Genomic DNA, 16,875 nt, shown 5'->3' with positions numbered 1-16,875 from the left:
ACCCCCCTTATATTTTAATTTTTGATAAGTTTAGGAGCTTATGTGCTAATTTGTGAAACTAGGGTTAGTATAAATAGAAGTATTAACCTAAAATTAGTAAACCCTTACACACAAAAAACTGCAGTCGATCCCTCCCTAGCTCCCTCCCATCGTCGACATCATCACCACCACCATACCATCCATTTTTGATTTTTAGATTAAACCTTGAACACGAAAGTTGTAATTCCCGATCTCCTCTACGCGTTGGTGTATTTAATTTAGCGATCAAAGGTATAATTGCATGAACTCTAAATCTTAAAAATCTGATTTTCATGTGAGTTTCATAGTTATGTTGTCAATTGCTCAAGTCTATACGCGTACGTGTTCATTGAAATCGTTATTTTGATTGTTTGATGCGCTAGGGTTTAAAAACGAATTTGTATTTGTTGAATCAGAAAAATTAAGTTTTTCAAATGTTAATTATTATGTTATAATCAGATTCCTTGCGAAAAACTATTGAGTTTAGGCTTTGGATTCGCTTGATTTCGTTTCCGTATGATTAAGTTATGTCGATTTGAATTATCATTGTGTTTTTGTTGCTTGATCGGAAATCTGGTATTGATAGACAACGAATTGGCATGTGAGACTTATACCACTGGAAAGATAATTTAAAAACACCCAAGTTGGACTAGGATATCATGTCGTTTGCTTATGTATAGCCTGAGATATGCTAGAATTAGTGTAAATGAAGTTTTATACAGCACTTGCATGAAAATAACCTTGTATGATAAAATGTGTTAACTTCTGTGATTAAAGCTTTGTATATTTGAAAAATAGACAAAAATTAATTCATCTTTCATGTAGATATCATAGGCTAATTGTATCTAGATCTTCGGATAATCGTATGCGAATGTGACTAACTAAATGAGAATCGAATCTGTAAATTGATCACGGTTTTGTACTTTGTGAATTTTTTATATTTATTGAGAATGTATAATTTTGGAAAATGAAACTTAACATGATATGTGACTTATTGTTAGTTTATGTCAATCTCTTAAATCTTATGCATTGGGCACAATAGAGCCATACTTTATGTGAATTCTGATTTGAGCTGAAAACTGAATGATCAACTTGCACAAATAAACTGTACAAATTGGCTAAGCAAAAGTGGATAGATTTTTGATATGTGTTACTTTGATTTTTCCTTGAACTATTGCCACTGGTATTGTATCAATTGCATGTTTCTAACTCCGGTTATAGCCGAAATGAAATCAGTGCGCGGTCAGAAACTGACTTGGCAAACCCCAAATGTATCCCTTCTGATTCCTGACTTTTAATTGTCGTATGAGTCCCTGGCTAGACTTTTTGGAATCTATTTTGTGTCTAATTATGATCTGGAGTTTTTCATATTTACTTGAATTTTGTACTATGAGATAATGTGCTAAGTATGCTACGTGTTCATAAACTTTGTGCATAACGATAAACTGAAATTGTGAAAATGATCATTCATGACCTGAAACGTATTTTTTGACTTAGGTTTGACATGTTGACCAATATTTGACATGAACCTACTGATGTTGACATTAGTTGACTACTTTGACCAAGTTTGACTTTCGGTTTGACTTCGGTTGACTTTGATTGACTTGCATGATATAGTTGACTTTTACTTTGAAACGCGTCGAGTCGAGCAATAAGACAACGTACACTATGAAACCACACTTATATAAGATACATATATTGACCAACCTACATACATATACTTAGGTTACATTACTCGAGTCTAAACCGTACAAGTCACTTGTCTTTCATTCCGAGCTTATTCAAAGGTGAGTCTACAGTCCCGCTTTTTACATGTTTTCAGGGATGAGAATACACACTGTTATATTTATATTTTCAATTACTTTTATATTGACATGAGTACTACACATATGCATAATGAGTTTGTTCAAAAAGCCTCTAGCTTGAATACTTTTAATACCATCGGTGTAAGCACAATTTAGATGGACGGATCTGTTAGGTTGACAACCTCACCCGCTATAAAAACTGTGGTGCATTTACTTTAAACATTAAATACATTTGAACAAGTGTATAACAATTTACGAGGTAAGGTCGGGTGTAGTGTTTTCTATACTCGGGTTAATGCTAGAATTCAGGTGCTCGGTTTATGCAAGCGATAGAATCTCGTGGTCAATGAAATTAAACTATTTTTCTGATAACTATTTTTTAGATACTATTACATTAATTTAAACATGTAGATTCACTCAACATTATTTGTTGACCTGTTTTTGCGTGTTGTTATTCTCAGGTCCTTAAGAGGTATGCTTTCACTGTGTTTGCTGCATGACTGGCCATGGAGTCAGCATTTGATTTTAAAGAACATTATTTACTTTCGCATTTAAAACTTTTATACTATTTAAATACTGTTGGCTTGTGGTTACGATCACAACAGTGTTTCTATTTTGGGATTTTTGACTTTTGTTTTTGAAAGTTATTATTTTAAATAAAATTAAATGCGATTGCTTTAACGTCTCATATAGAGGGCGTAACTGTTAATTGTGGGACCGGAATTAACACGCCGTCAGATGGTATTTTGGCGGGGTGTTATAGTTGTGTTCAAGAAAAATGGACATCTTGAAACTGAAATCTATATAGATGCAAGTTGGGCTGGAGAAAAAGAAGATAGAAGATCTACTTCGGCTTTCTTTACAATCGTCGGGGGAAACTTAGTTGCATGGAGAAGCAAGAAACAAAAGATTGTTTCTCTATCAAGTGCAGAATCAGAATTTCGAGGTATAGCAAAGGGTGTGGTCGAAGCCTTATGGATTAAGAAACTCTTGACAGAAATCGGATTTCCTCCAAAATAAACTATACAAATCTTATGTGACAATGAAGCTGCCATTGCCATTTCAGAAAATCCGGTTCAACACGATCGAATTAAACATATTGAGATTGATCGACATTTCATCATAGAGAAGTTAGATGCAGAAATCATTTCACTTCCGTCCATCAGATCAGAATATCAACTAGCCGACATTCTTACCAAATCTGTTAATGGAAGACTTTTTAGTGATGTTCTTAGCAAGTTGAATATTGGAGACCCCACTATTCAACTTGAGGAGGGGGGGGGGGTTGTTAGAATAACAGCAACAAGAAGACAAAGTCAAATAACCAAATTTGGTTATTTGACTTATTTGGGATCAGATTGTTAACTCATCATTACCCATTTTAGATGGTGCCAAGATTAACGGGTCAAGCATGCTCAAGGCTGCAGTTTTTCCTTTTTTAGTAATGGGGGTTCCAAAAGTTCTCTTGGAGCCTTCCCATTTAGAAATTAGCTGTTACTTTCTGTTGTATATAACACTTGTAAGTTGTAATCAACAAAATACAATTCAGATTATAATATTAATAAAACAATCACTATTTCAATCGATCATATTTTTTCATACAATCTGTTTATCAATTGAAACACTTATTATGTCTAATAGGCGTGTAAGGAGCTCTAAAGCTCCATGGAATTATTGTCTAAATCCTAATTCGGCTAGAGCTCCATGGCATTCTTAGACCTTATTTAATGGTGATGGGCGTGATAGGGGGTGATGGGGGTTTTTGTGGGGTATAGTGCTGAGTTGGCAAATGTGATGGGGTGATGGCGTGATGGAGTTTGTAGTGGTGGGCGTGATGGTTATGTGATGGAGTTAATTTTAATTTTAGTTTTTCTTTTTTATATTATTATTAATATTATTATTATTATTAATATTATTATTATTATTATTATTATTATTATTATTATTATTATTATTATTATTATTATTATTATTATTACTATTATTATTATTATTATTATTACAAATATAAATCACTAATGTTTTTTTGAACGTCACTTTTATTAAAACAACATCACGGTTACAAGTTTTTGAAACTACATATTAAACACGATAACAACGAAAGCTAAACAACTATAATAAACAACGATAATACAACAAAACATTTAGAAATCATTGAAATCAGGAGAATCAGACGAATAGAATTTTCCATCCGTGTCGTACTGTGGTCCGGAGGGCATGTATTCCTCTTCATCAGACACTTTCTTGAAATTATTTGAATTTTGCACGTGGCTCATCGGTTGGTGTCGAATACGCCTTGATCAATGTTGCCCAATCTGGGTAAATCCAATCGGCTAAATAATAACCATTCATGTAATCATGACCATTAATAGTAAATGGAGCAAATGGTGCATTTCCATTTTTGATGTCATCGAATAGTGAAGATTGATTCAAAACATTCACATCGTTGTTTGCACCCGCATCACCGAAGAATGCATGCCAAATCCACGTATCATATGAAGCAACAGCTTCAAGAATAATGGTTGGGTGTTTTTGATGACCACTCGTATATTGCCCTTTCCAAGCAACTGGACAGTTTTTCCACTTCCAATGCATGCAGTCAATGCTTCCAAGCATTCCCTTGAAACCGTGCTTTTCTTCATGAGTGCTATATAAGCGAGCTATATCACTACTAGTTGGTTTCCTCAAATATTCGTCAACATAAAGTTCCAGAACACACTTACAAAACATATTTAGACATATTATTGATGTAGCTTCAGACATTTGTAAATATTCATCAAACTTGTCTGCTGCTGTACCATACGCCAATTGACGCAACGCAGATGTAATCTTTTGCTCAGTAGTAAAACCTAGTCTACCAAGCGTATCTCTTTTTTGTTTAAAATACTCAAAATGACTAGGTAAAGGTTCTACATCATAACTAAGTATGTCATTTTGGATGCTGATAGTGCTCCAAATGAGAATATATTTAGTCGCAATATCACACAAATATGTAAAGTTTTTAGTTGTAATTATTCTATTTTTAAGTTATAATCGTTTAAATAAATAAATGTGAACACGAAGCACGAAGATTAAATAATTGAAGAAAAAATGCCACTAAAGCCTGAAAAGTGCCACTAAAGCCATAGTGCACTCAAAAGTGCCACTAAAAGTGAGTTAAAGACTTGCGCGGATTTTGGGAGCTAAGAAAAATAATTTTTGTGCAAATTACAAAATTGCGAAACGCAAAGTACAAGATATCTACGCGTACGAAAAATCGTTCGAGAAACCGGAACCGAGACATAAACCGGGCGTAAACGTGCGAGACATCGGAGCTAAAATTACAAGTCAACTATGCACAAGAATATAATATAATATATATATATAATTATATAAAATTATATATATATATTATATATTAATATAACAGTCGCCCACGTTTTAAACTCAACTTGTGAGCTGGAACAGCTGGCCATGCGATCGCATGGCCAGGTTGTGTATATATCATGCGATCGCATAGGAGCAATTTGTTGGCCAGGTCTATAAATTACAACATTTTTGGCCGAATTAGGAGCACATCTGCACACTCTTTTCATTCCTTCTTTTGTAAACATAAATATATATTTATATTATAATTTTAATTTAAGTTAATTTTAATAATAAAGTTATGGTTTAGTTGGGTTATTGTAAGAAATGTTTTACGGGTTTTAAAGTCGAAACTCTGTCCGTGTAACGCTACGCGATTAATAATCACTGTAAGCTATGTTCTTTCTTTTTAAATTAATGTCTCGTAACTAAGTTATTATTATGCTTATTTAAGCCGAAATAATCGTGATGTTGGGTTAAATATTAAGACGGGGTTATTGGATTTTGTACCATAATTTTAGTTTGGACAAAAGACCGACACTTGTGGACATTGGACTATGACTATTAATAAATGGGGGGTATTGTCTAATCGAATGACAACTCATTGGAACCTGTCGAACCTATCTTCAAATTAGTTAATCTAATAATTATTAAAATAATTACGAATGTCCTATTTAGTGACGTTCATACGACATCGTTTATAATCATTTAATTAATTAATTGGATTGGGTAATTGATTATTCAATATGGCCAAGTGAATAAATTAATGTATCATGGACTAATTAAAACAGAGGTGGATTACATACAAGGATAATTGGTGTAATTGTTAATAAAGTATTAAAACCTTGAATTACACGCAGTCGATAACCTGGTGTAATTATTAACAAAGTATTAAAATCCTGTTACAGTCTAAATCCCTAATTATTTGGAATATTTGACTTCGGGAATAAGGTTAATTTGACGAGCATTTTATAATTATGACCGATGAACTATTATGGACAAAACCAGATAGGTATCAAATAAACCAGGACAAAGGACAATTAATCCGGGTAACAATTAATTAAAATCAAAACGTCAAATATCATGATTACGGAAGTTTAAATAAGCATAATACTTTTATTTCATATTTCATCGTACCTTTATTTACTGTCATTTTAATTACTGCAATTTACTTTATCGCAATTTAAATTCTGTCATTTATATTATCGTCATTTATCTTTACGCTTTATTTAAAATCGACAAACCGGTCATTAAACGGTAAAAACCCCCCTTTTATATATTATTATTACTATATATAATTATTTATATTTTATATAAATATAGTTGTTAAAAATATAGCGTTAAACTTAGCTAGCTCCCTGTGGAACGAATCAGACTTACTAAAAACTACACTACTCTACGATTAGGTACACTGCCTATAGTGTCGTAGCAAGGTTTAGGTATATCCCATAAATAAATAAATAAAACTTGTGAAATTTTGTCGTATTTTGTAATAAACAATAATAGTATTTCGCATACCACCTCGGCAACATCAAGTTTTTGGCGCCGCTGCCGGGGACTCGGTGAAAAACTATATTTTTGTAAAAATATATTATTTCTTATTTCGTAAAAATATTTTGTTATTTATTATAAGTGTTAAAAAAATTAAAAAAAAAGAAAAAAAAAAATATATATATATATATATATATATATATATATATATATATATATATATATATATATATATATATATATATATATATATATATATATATATATATATATATATATATATATATTTATTTAAGATTTTATATATAATATTAACAAGAACTTTTATTTTTAGATTTAAAATATAAGTTTATTTTTATTTTATATAACTTTTATATATATTATTTTATAAAAATTAATAATCCGAAAATATAATAAATCAAATAATAAATAAAATAAAGAAGCTGGGCCGAAACTGATCTGAGCCCGAATGAATTCATAAAATGTTGGGCCATGCGATCGCATGACCCAAACAACCAAAACTCATGCGGTCGCATGAGCTGGTCTGATAGGACAATCTTCGAGCATTAATTACGGTTGTAGGGTTTTATTTTAATTATTTTTATTTAATTAAACTAGGGTTTAATTATTATATATTAATATATTTAGTTTTTAGTTTTTAATTAAATTTTTAATTTTGAGTTTAATTATTATAATTAATTATATAGTTTAATACTTTTATAAAATATCATATAAAAATAATATTTTTATAAAATTTATATTTTTATCATTTTATTTTATATTTTGTATCTTTTTATCGTTTATTCGTAGTTTTTAATATTTGTCGTTCGTAATATTAATTTCGTAGTTATAGATTTGGCGTAGATTTTTAGCTTTTAAGACTTTGTCGTAAAATCCCTTAAGTGCTTTTTCTTTAGAATTAAGATTTAGGCGCTTTAGAATTTTGCGACGCCGTTTATATATTTTAGTGCCTTTTAAGTTATTGCCGTTTTGGATATAGATTTCCTTTTAAGCTTTAATTCCTTTAGACGCAACTTTTTAGATTTAGTTTTTAGACTTTTAAGTTTCGACGTTTTTCTTTCTTATTTTTATTTTTCGACGTTTTTCGACGCGCTTCTTTTTCTTTCTCATTTCTACGCTCTAGTTTTTAGGACATAGAATTTTCTTTATTTCTTTAAATTTCGACGAAAAATTATTTTAAGCGGTTAAATTGATAGACATCCAAAATTTTCTGCTTCGTAGTAATAGTTGGATTTGTTAGTGGCTGAGTTGTGGATTTTCCGACTTAAAGGATCCTGACTCCCTGCTGCATCTTTTGGCTATTCGAAACGTGGGCAAAAGCAGAAAAGTCTATTAATTTAATAACTTATATAATTTTTATTTTTATAACTAATAGGATATTCAGTGAATGCACCGAGCAAAACGTTCACCACCTTTCATACGTTCACCACCTGTAACTCGATCAAGACATCTAGCTAATATTTTCGCTGTTGATTTTTCTTTAGAATTATCATCTAGTCGAACAAGTACTCTAATTCAAATTTCCGATAATCCATTTTTTAAACCCGACTTCACAATTGAGAACCCGGAGGATATTCAAGGACAATTCAGAGATCATGAACCACTAATCATTCCTCCTGAACCACAAACCGTTAAATCAAAATCTTCTAGTGATTCGAATTCAAAAATTTCAAATATGGGAAATAACGGAACCTCTAAGTATGGAAGATCGAATGAGAGCTACACGCACTGGCCAAAATTAAGCGACCAGACATTAATGCGCCAGATTATGAAATCAAAGGACAAATCCTACACATGGTAACTAATCAATGCCAATATAGTGGTATGCCAAAAGAAGATCCAAACGAACATCTTCGAACCTTTAATAGGATATGTACTCTATTTAAAATCAGAAAAGTTGAGGATGAACAGATCTATCTCATGTTGTTTCCCTGGACTTTAAAGGGAGAAGCCAAATATTGGTTAGAATCATTACCTGAAGGAGCGATTGATACATGGGATGTCTTAGTTGAGAAATTTCTTAAAAGATTCTTTCCGGCATCTAAAGCCGTGAGACTTCAAGGAGAAATTGTTACGTTCGAGCAAAAGCCAAATGAAACATTATATGAGGCGTGGACAAGATTCGGAAAGTTGTTGAGAGGATGTCCTCAGCACGGTTTAGACACTTATCAAATAGTACAAATATTCAACCAAGGTGTCGACGTTACTACACGAAAAGACATCGACACAGCAGCTGGTGGTTCCATTATGAAGAAAACCGCAACCAAAGCTCACAAAATTATTGATAACACAGCCTCCCACTCATATGAGTGGCATCAAGAAAAAGATATTTTTCGATCATCTAAAGCGGCTAGAGCCGATTCTAGCCATGACTTTGATTCTGTTTTCGCAAAAATAGATGCTTTCGAGAGACGAATGGAAAAGATGACTAAAGATATTCACGCAATACGAATCAGTTGTGAGCAATGCGGTGGACCACATTTAACAAAAGATTGTCACATTGAACAAACCATGGAACAACGTGAGAATGTTTCCTACATGAACCAAAGGCCGGGAAATAATTATCAAAATAATTATCAACCGCCAAGGCCAAACTTCAATCGAAATCAAAACATTCTTTACAATCCAAATGGATCCAACAATAACTCGTACAACCAACAAGGTTCGAATAACCAACCAACTCAAAACAACACTTTCAATCAACAAAGACCTAGCTTGTATAAACCACCACAACAAACCGAAGAGAAAAAGTTAAATCTAGAAGAAATGATGTCAAAGCTAATGGAATCTCAAACACAATTTATTACATCTCAAACCCAAACGAATGAGAGGTTTGATCAGTCATTAAGAACTCAACAAGCTTCCATTTTAAATCTAGAAAAACACGTAGGTACTATTGCTAGCATGATGAGTGAGAGGGAACAAGGAAAGCTACCGAGTAATACTGAAGTAAATCCTGGGAATGAGAATGATAATATGGTGTCAACAAATTCTGAAAAATCAGCACCAGAAGATGGGAAGGTTTTAGATGTGAGTAACAATGAAGAAGTTACAACACCACCACCACCTGAGTATGTAAAGCCAGTGGTGGTACTATACAGACCACCCATCTCATTTCCAAGAAAAGGAATTGAGTATGAGCAAGTGATAGGTAATAAAGTTTGTGATACATTTGGAAAGAAGAAGAAGAAGAATAAGAAGGTACAAGAAACAATAACTATAAAAGTAAACCCGGTGAAGACAGTTCCACTGAAACCTCCACCCAGGTTGGGTGATCCGGATGAATTTATTGTTCCTTGTCTACTTAGTGATTGTGTCATGTATGATGCACTAGCAGATTTAGGTGCAAGTATAAGTGTTATGCCTCTTTCATTATATAAGAGATTAGGAGTAGGTGAGTTAAGTCCAACGGAAATGAGTGTTCGACTCTTTGATAAAACCATTAAGCACCCAGTTGGAATTGCTGACAACCTACCTGTTCAAGTAGGTAATTTAACCTTTCTAGTCGAATTTATTGTCATTGACATAGAAGAGGACTCAAACATTCCTCTAATTTTAGGTCGACCATTCTTAGCATCCACCGGGGCGTTATTTGATGTAAGAAAAGGTAGAATGACACTTAGTGATGGTGACAAATCGGTCACCTTTGTGATTCGAAAGTCTAAATCTCCACTAACCAAAACCGTTGAACTAATAAAAACAATCGATGAGAAGCATATCGTTTTACCAACTCCAACGGTAGTGCTTAGCAATAATAAAACGCCTAAGTGTGGGGAAGATGAAGTAACACCTAATGATGACCTGATAACAAAGAACCTCGTTGTTAATGCGAAATTAAATGACCCCGTTATTAATAGTTCAATGAAAAAACTTATTAAACGGATTCGCGATGCTAGAACCAAGGGGAACTTTAAGTTATGTAACCGATTAGTATCCAATCTATCGCCTAAAGAAAAGGCGAAACTAGTTGAATTTGTGGATATTACAAAGGAATCCGACCAATGGCTTAAAGCAAAAGTCACAGATATGCAAGTTGATTATGGTCCAAAAGAAATTGACGATGAAGTTAATTACAATTTCGACACCACAGCTACCTAAGTGTGGGGAGATTCAAATGTTCTAAAAAGAAAATGCTGTCTAGAGTTAGTTGTTCTGTTCTCGTGTAGTTCCGATAATGGAATCCGATTGGTCTTTTCCACTAGCAGACACTAAAGAACTAGTTTTCTTCCCCCCATTCTGAATTTTATTTTATTTTGTAGGTTTGTATGAAATTAATACGCTTTTTAAATTTAAGTTTTGTGTGAATTTAAAAACAAAATTTACTTTATTTCATTAAGTTTAAAAAAAATGATTTCTAAAATTCGTCGTAAGTTAAAGACTAGATCATAGAATCGAAATTGCTTTATCCGAGGGCGGGGCGAAAAATTTTGTTATCATTATTTTTAATTTTATTGATCTAAAGTATACCAAAAAAAATTAAAAAAAACCCAAAAATCTTTGCTTTTAAAACAATCGCTTTAAAAAAGACAAATTTTAAATTTTGTCGAGGGACGGACTAGGTAAACATACCGAAACTACCTAAAGTAAAAGGAAACAAAATTTTAAAAAAATTATTCATTTAAATTGTTTTAATAAATAAAGGTTTTATAAAAAATATATATATATATATATTATATATATGTTTGTAGTTTATCTTATGTACAAAACAGGGTAAAACAGCGCACTTTCAAAGACTGACATTAAAGTTCAGCAAAAGCTACTAATTTTGACGACAAGACGCAAAATATCAAATGTGATATAAAATAATATGTTTGCAAACTCGGTATTTTTAATCACTTTTCTACACTAATCACCCTCATGAATTTATAATTATAGTCTGATTTCTTGCAAATGAGGGCATTGCAAGATCTCAAGTGTGGGGAAGGGTTATAAATTCTCTCGAATTTACACTTAGTTTAATTGCCAAATTTTGTGAAAATTTGAAAAATTTTCAACTAAATGAACTCAAAATCATGTTTATACATATTTATGAACGATAAAACTAGGTATTAATGCCGAAATTATTGTTACCTCGGAGAGAACATAAATGGAGAAACAACCCAAAATGCTTGAATTCATTTAAAATGGAATAAAGGAGAATAAAAAGGCAAAGAAAAATAAAAGCTAAGTGTGGGAAGAATTTACATATATCACATATTTGTACAAGATTATTGCAGGTACTTTTGCTTTGGACTAAACTAATCAGTTTTACCCGATTTACTGCAATATATTTGAAAGAAAGATGGATCTACATGATGAATCAATTCCATCATTAAAAGAAAGTAAAGTCTTCCGAAAAAGACACGCACTTCTTGATTCAGGTCAGGAAGTTGTCGTCCAGACCAGTTGTAGAGTCTACGAAAAACCTTGAAAAGTTTTCTCAAAAATCAGCTAGAAATCCACGGACCTCAGCATCAAACAGGGTCGCCAAGTGGTCAGACTTATCCTAGCCATGAGAGGATCTGTCTCGTAAAATGAGGAGGGCGCCGTGCAAATTAACTTGATAAGACTAATGAATCAGACCTCCAGAAAAGATAATCTCCTTAAAGATTAAAAATCAGCATTTAAGCCTGATATTACTCAATCCTTGAGATTGACTTTAAAGATTGAGAATTACAAACTCATGGAATTCGATGATATCTAAACGCGAGCTTGAACGAGAAAATATTTTGATCAAAATTAAAACCGATTTGTTTTCTGAAAACCCATTTTCAATGCGTTCATTACCATTGAACGTAAAATCCTAAGAATTTACCGGAATTCGTTAGGTCACCTGAACTAAATCGGGTGTCAACCGTAAGAACGATGGTAGCATAGCATGGTCGAAGACAGGACCTTGTGCCAGACCGATAAATTATAGGATGATCTTTACTATTTCTCCTACAAAGGATAGTAATTGCATTCGACACGTTGTGGACCATGAACAACTACATGTCATTAGACATTGCCTTAACAGTTTCTTGTTCATCGCTTTCCCTTACAACCGAACGGTAGTTTACCAAAAGGTAATATACGGAGAAAGTATACTGGACGTGTTGCTTTCCTAATACAAGGTTAGCAAGTGGGTGACACAAAATCGCAAGTTTTGAGCTAAAATTTTAAAATCTGAAACCCACACAACCCACAAAAATAATTTGCAAACACCGGTGAAGGGTTATTCCGGAAAACTTATCTAGGGTAAAAGCTAGATTGAATTTTCAAAAAATCAAATGTTTTCATAAAGATCCAATTTCCTTAAAGGATCTAAATTTTCATAGTCATGTGGGACTGTAAACCACATCGTTACTATCATTGTTTATACCGTCGTATCAAAATCACGGATGTATAAAGTGTGAGAATAAAAAAATGATTCGAGTGAAGTGTGATTTAATTTCAAGTTCTGTATTGCTTGAGGACAAGCAGCGTTCAAGTGTGGGGATATTTGATAGTGCTCCAAATGAACATATATTTAGTCGCAATATCACACCAATATGTAAAGTTTTTAGTTGTAATTATTTTATTTTTAAGTTGTAATCGTTTAAATAAATAAATGTGAAGACGAAGCACGAAGATTAAATAATTGAAGAAAAAGTGCCACTAAAGTCATAGTGCACTCAAAAGTGCCACTAAATGGGAGTTAAGGAAAATAATTTTTGTGCAAATTACAAAATTTCGAAACGCAAAGTACAAGATATCTACGCGTACGAAAAATCGTTCGAGAAACCGGAACCGAGACATAAATCGGGCGTAAACGTACGAGACATCGGAGCTAAAATCACAAGTCAACTATGCACAACAATATAATATAATATATATATAATTATATAAAATTATATATATTATATTATATATTAATATAACAGCCGCCCACGTTTTAAACTCAACTTGTGAGCTGGAACAGCTGGCCATGCGATCGCATGGCCAGGAGGTGTATATATCATGCGATCGCATGGGAGCAATTTGCTGGCCATGTATATTAATTACAACATTTTCGGCCGAATTAGGAGCACATCTACCCACTCTTTTCATTCCTTCTTCTGTAAACATAAATATATATTTATATTATAATTTTAATTTAAGTTAATTTTAATAATAAAGTTATGGTTTAGTTGGGTTATTGTAAGAAATGTTTTACGGGTTTTAAAGTCGGAACTCTATCCGTGTAACGCTACGCGATTAATAATCACTGTAAGCTATGTTCTTCTTTTATAAATTAATGTCTCGTAACTAAGTTATTATTATGCTTATTTAAGCCGAAATAATCGTGATGTTGGGCTAAATATTAAGACGGGGTTATTGAATTTTGTACCATAATTTGGGTTTGGACAAAAGACCGACACTTGTGGACATTGGACTATGACTATTAATAGATGGGGGGTATTGTCTAATCGAATGACAACTCATTGGCACCTGTCGAACCTATCTTCAAATTAGTTAATCTAATAATTATTAAAATGATTACGAATGTCCTATTTAGTGACGTTCATACGACATCGTTTACAATCATTTAATTAATTAATTGAATTGGGTAATTGATTATTCATTATGGCCAAGTGAATAAATTAATGTATCATGGACTAATTAAAACAGGGGTGGATTACATACAAGGATATTGGTGTAATTGTTAACAAAGTATTAAAACCTTGAATTACACGCAGTCGATAACTTGGTGTAATTATTAACAAAGTATTAATACCCTGTTATAGTCTAAAATCCCTAATTAGTTGGAATATTTGACTTCGGGAATAAGGTTAATTTGACGAGCATTTTATAATTATGACCGATGGACTATTATGGACAAAAACCAGATAAGTATCAAATAAACCAGGACAAAGGACAATTAACCCGGGTAACAATTAATTAAAATAAAAACGTCAAACATCATGATTACGGAAGTTTAAATAAGCATAATACTTTTATTTCATATTTCATCGTACCTTTATTTACTGTCATTTTAATTACTGCAATTTACTTTATCGCAATTTAAATTCTGTCATTTATATTATCGTCATTTATCTTTACGCTTTATTTAAATCGACAAACCGGTCATTAAACGGTAAAAACCCCCCCCCCCCCCTTTTATATATTATTATTACTATATATAATTATATATATTTTATATAAATATAGTTGTTAAAAATATAGCGTTAAACTTAGCTAGCTCCCTGTGGAACGAACCGGACTTACTAAAAACTACACTACTCTACGATTAGGTACAATGTCTATAGTGTTGTAGCAAGGTTTAGGTATATCCCATAATTAAATAAATAAAACTTGTGTAAGTTCGTCGTATTTCGTAATAAACAATAATAGTATTTCGTATACATCCCGCACAACATCAGATGCGTAAAAATAAATCTCTACTCATTCTAAAACGTCTTCTAAACCAACGATCAAGATAAGTTGGATGCTCTGAAAAATAATGTTTGTGTAAATTTTTACCTGCTTCTTCACGATCTCTACGTAGGTAAACTCGACGCTTTCGAACTCGGTCTTCGTTGGCAGCTTCTTCAGCATCCAATTCTTCGGTAATTTCTCGTAAAAAATCCAAATCCTCTTCATCGTCGGAATCCCAAATATTAAACATTTGGAACAACCCACGTACCATTTTATTTTTTTGAAGTATAGAATAGGAATTTTAATAATATTGAATAAAATGTGTGTGTATTTATAGAAAAAAAAAAGAAAAAAAAAATCAAACGGCTAGTTCAACGGCTCCAGACACGTGGCATTCACCCATTCGCAATTCGGCCCATCACCTGCATGTGATGGAGCCATCGCGCCGGCCACCTTCAACCACCATCGCGCCCCATAGAGGGGTGATGGGGGGCGTGATTGGATCAAAAACTCTCCATCACGCTGCACTAATTCACGTCTTATAATGTATAGTATATAAGTATAGATTTAACTTAATTTATTATTAGTTACATTTTATTTACAATCTATATTTCTGAACTTTGACCACAACACTTATAAAATCAACAGCTTGAGCTGAATAAAATCCTCCACATCCTTAACCAATTCATCAACTAATAACCTCTTCTTATCCTTGAAAAATACTTACTTTCTTGCAAATAAAGTACCACCATAACTCCTATAGCCAATCTATTAACGTGATTTGGTTTAGAAGGGTTGCTGGTAACATGATTCGGGTTAACTCCCCTTTTCAGGTTTATGTTATGGCAGACTTTTAAATCTTTATCACTCTGCCATAGCAGATTGAAACGTAACCCAAACATGAATGTCTTCTTGTAAATCCCTATAAAAAAATCAGTCTTTAGTTCTAAACCCAATAGTGTATACATAGAGTAGAAACTACTCATCTTGCGAAAAAACAAGTTATCAATCGAAGTAATCAACTTCAGTTTTTAGCTTGATTCGATTCCGGGACGGTAGTTAAAAATTTAATATTAGAAATGTGTAACCATTGTAACAGAAGAATACTAATTTGACATTTCGATCACGAACTGTGCACCTAAAACGTATGTAGCTTATCCTTAATATTGCAGGTTAATATCTTACGGACATTAAACATATTCAACGGCTCTATTTATTAAGTCGACAACAAGTGTCGATTTATTGACGACTTGACTCTTAGAACCTAAATTAATTTTCAGGCAGGATTTAAAACTCATGGAAATTTAATTTACCATTTTCATGGCGTCTCAATTTTATTTTTATTTTTAATTTAATTTAATTTTTTCCCTACATAATGGCCGGAGATCCACTCGAAAGCAATCTCTCTATCCGTGACTTTCTCTACTTTTGATTCACTCGGAAGCAATCTCTCTATCCGTAACTTTCTCTACTTTTGATAGTGTTTTCACTTTGGGTGAAAAAATGACTTGTTTTTATTCTCGGATAGGGGAAGGATTGTCTACATCGCACCTCCCACATACACCACTTACGTTGTATTGGGTTTTGGTGTTGTTATACTTTAAGCATATTCCTTTATTATAATAATAATTACTTTACTATATTATTATTATAATATAATATTAAAACATCATTCAAACCGCTAATTAGAGGGTTATAATCAAACAAGTTTCACGGTAATCATCAACAGGTTCGATTGTTGTCGCATGATATTAAGGAGATCATTATCGTTATCAAGGAAAACAACATCCTTTTCTTCATCAACATAAGTTAGGTGAAATCCAACATCAGAACCAAAGTC

At 32.6% G+C, this 16,875-nt stretch overlaps 1 protein-coding gene across 1 annotated transcript; it reads right to left on the bottom strand.

Annotated features, from left to right (window-relative positions):
- Window positions 1-4,073: 4,073 nt before the first annotated feature.
- On the bottom strand, window positions 4,074-15,306 carry LOC139868103 (uncharacterized). Its single transcript, XM_071856440.1, has 2 exons — window positions 15,141-15,306; window positions 4,074-4,732 (listed from the first exon to the last, which is right to left on the bottom strand). Exons 1-2 carry the CDS (start codon window positions 15,304-15,306, stop codon window positions 4,074-4,076), a joined length of 825 nt encoding a protein of 274 aa, XP_071712541.1.
- Between the last annotated feature and the right edge of the window lie 1,569 nt (window positions 15,307-16,875).

Source organism: Rutidosis leptorrhynchoides, chromosome 9 (assembly GCF_046630445.1).
Source record: "Rutidosis leptorrhynchoides isolate AG116_Rl617_1_P2 chromosome 9, CSIRO_AGI_Rlap_v1, whole genome shotgun sequence".
NCBI classification, from domain to species: domain Eukaryota; kingdom Viridiplantae; phylum Streptophyta; class Magnoliopsida; order Asterales; family Asteraceae; genus Rutidosis; species Rutidosis leptorrhynchoides.
This window is presented reverse-complemented; position numbering and strand designations above follow the sequence as displayed.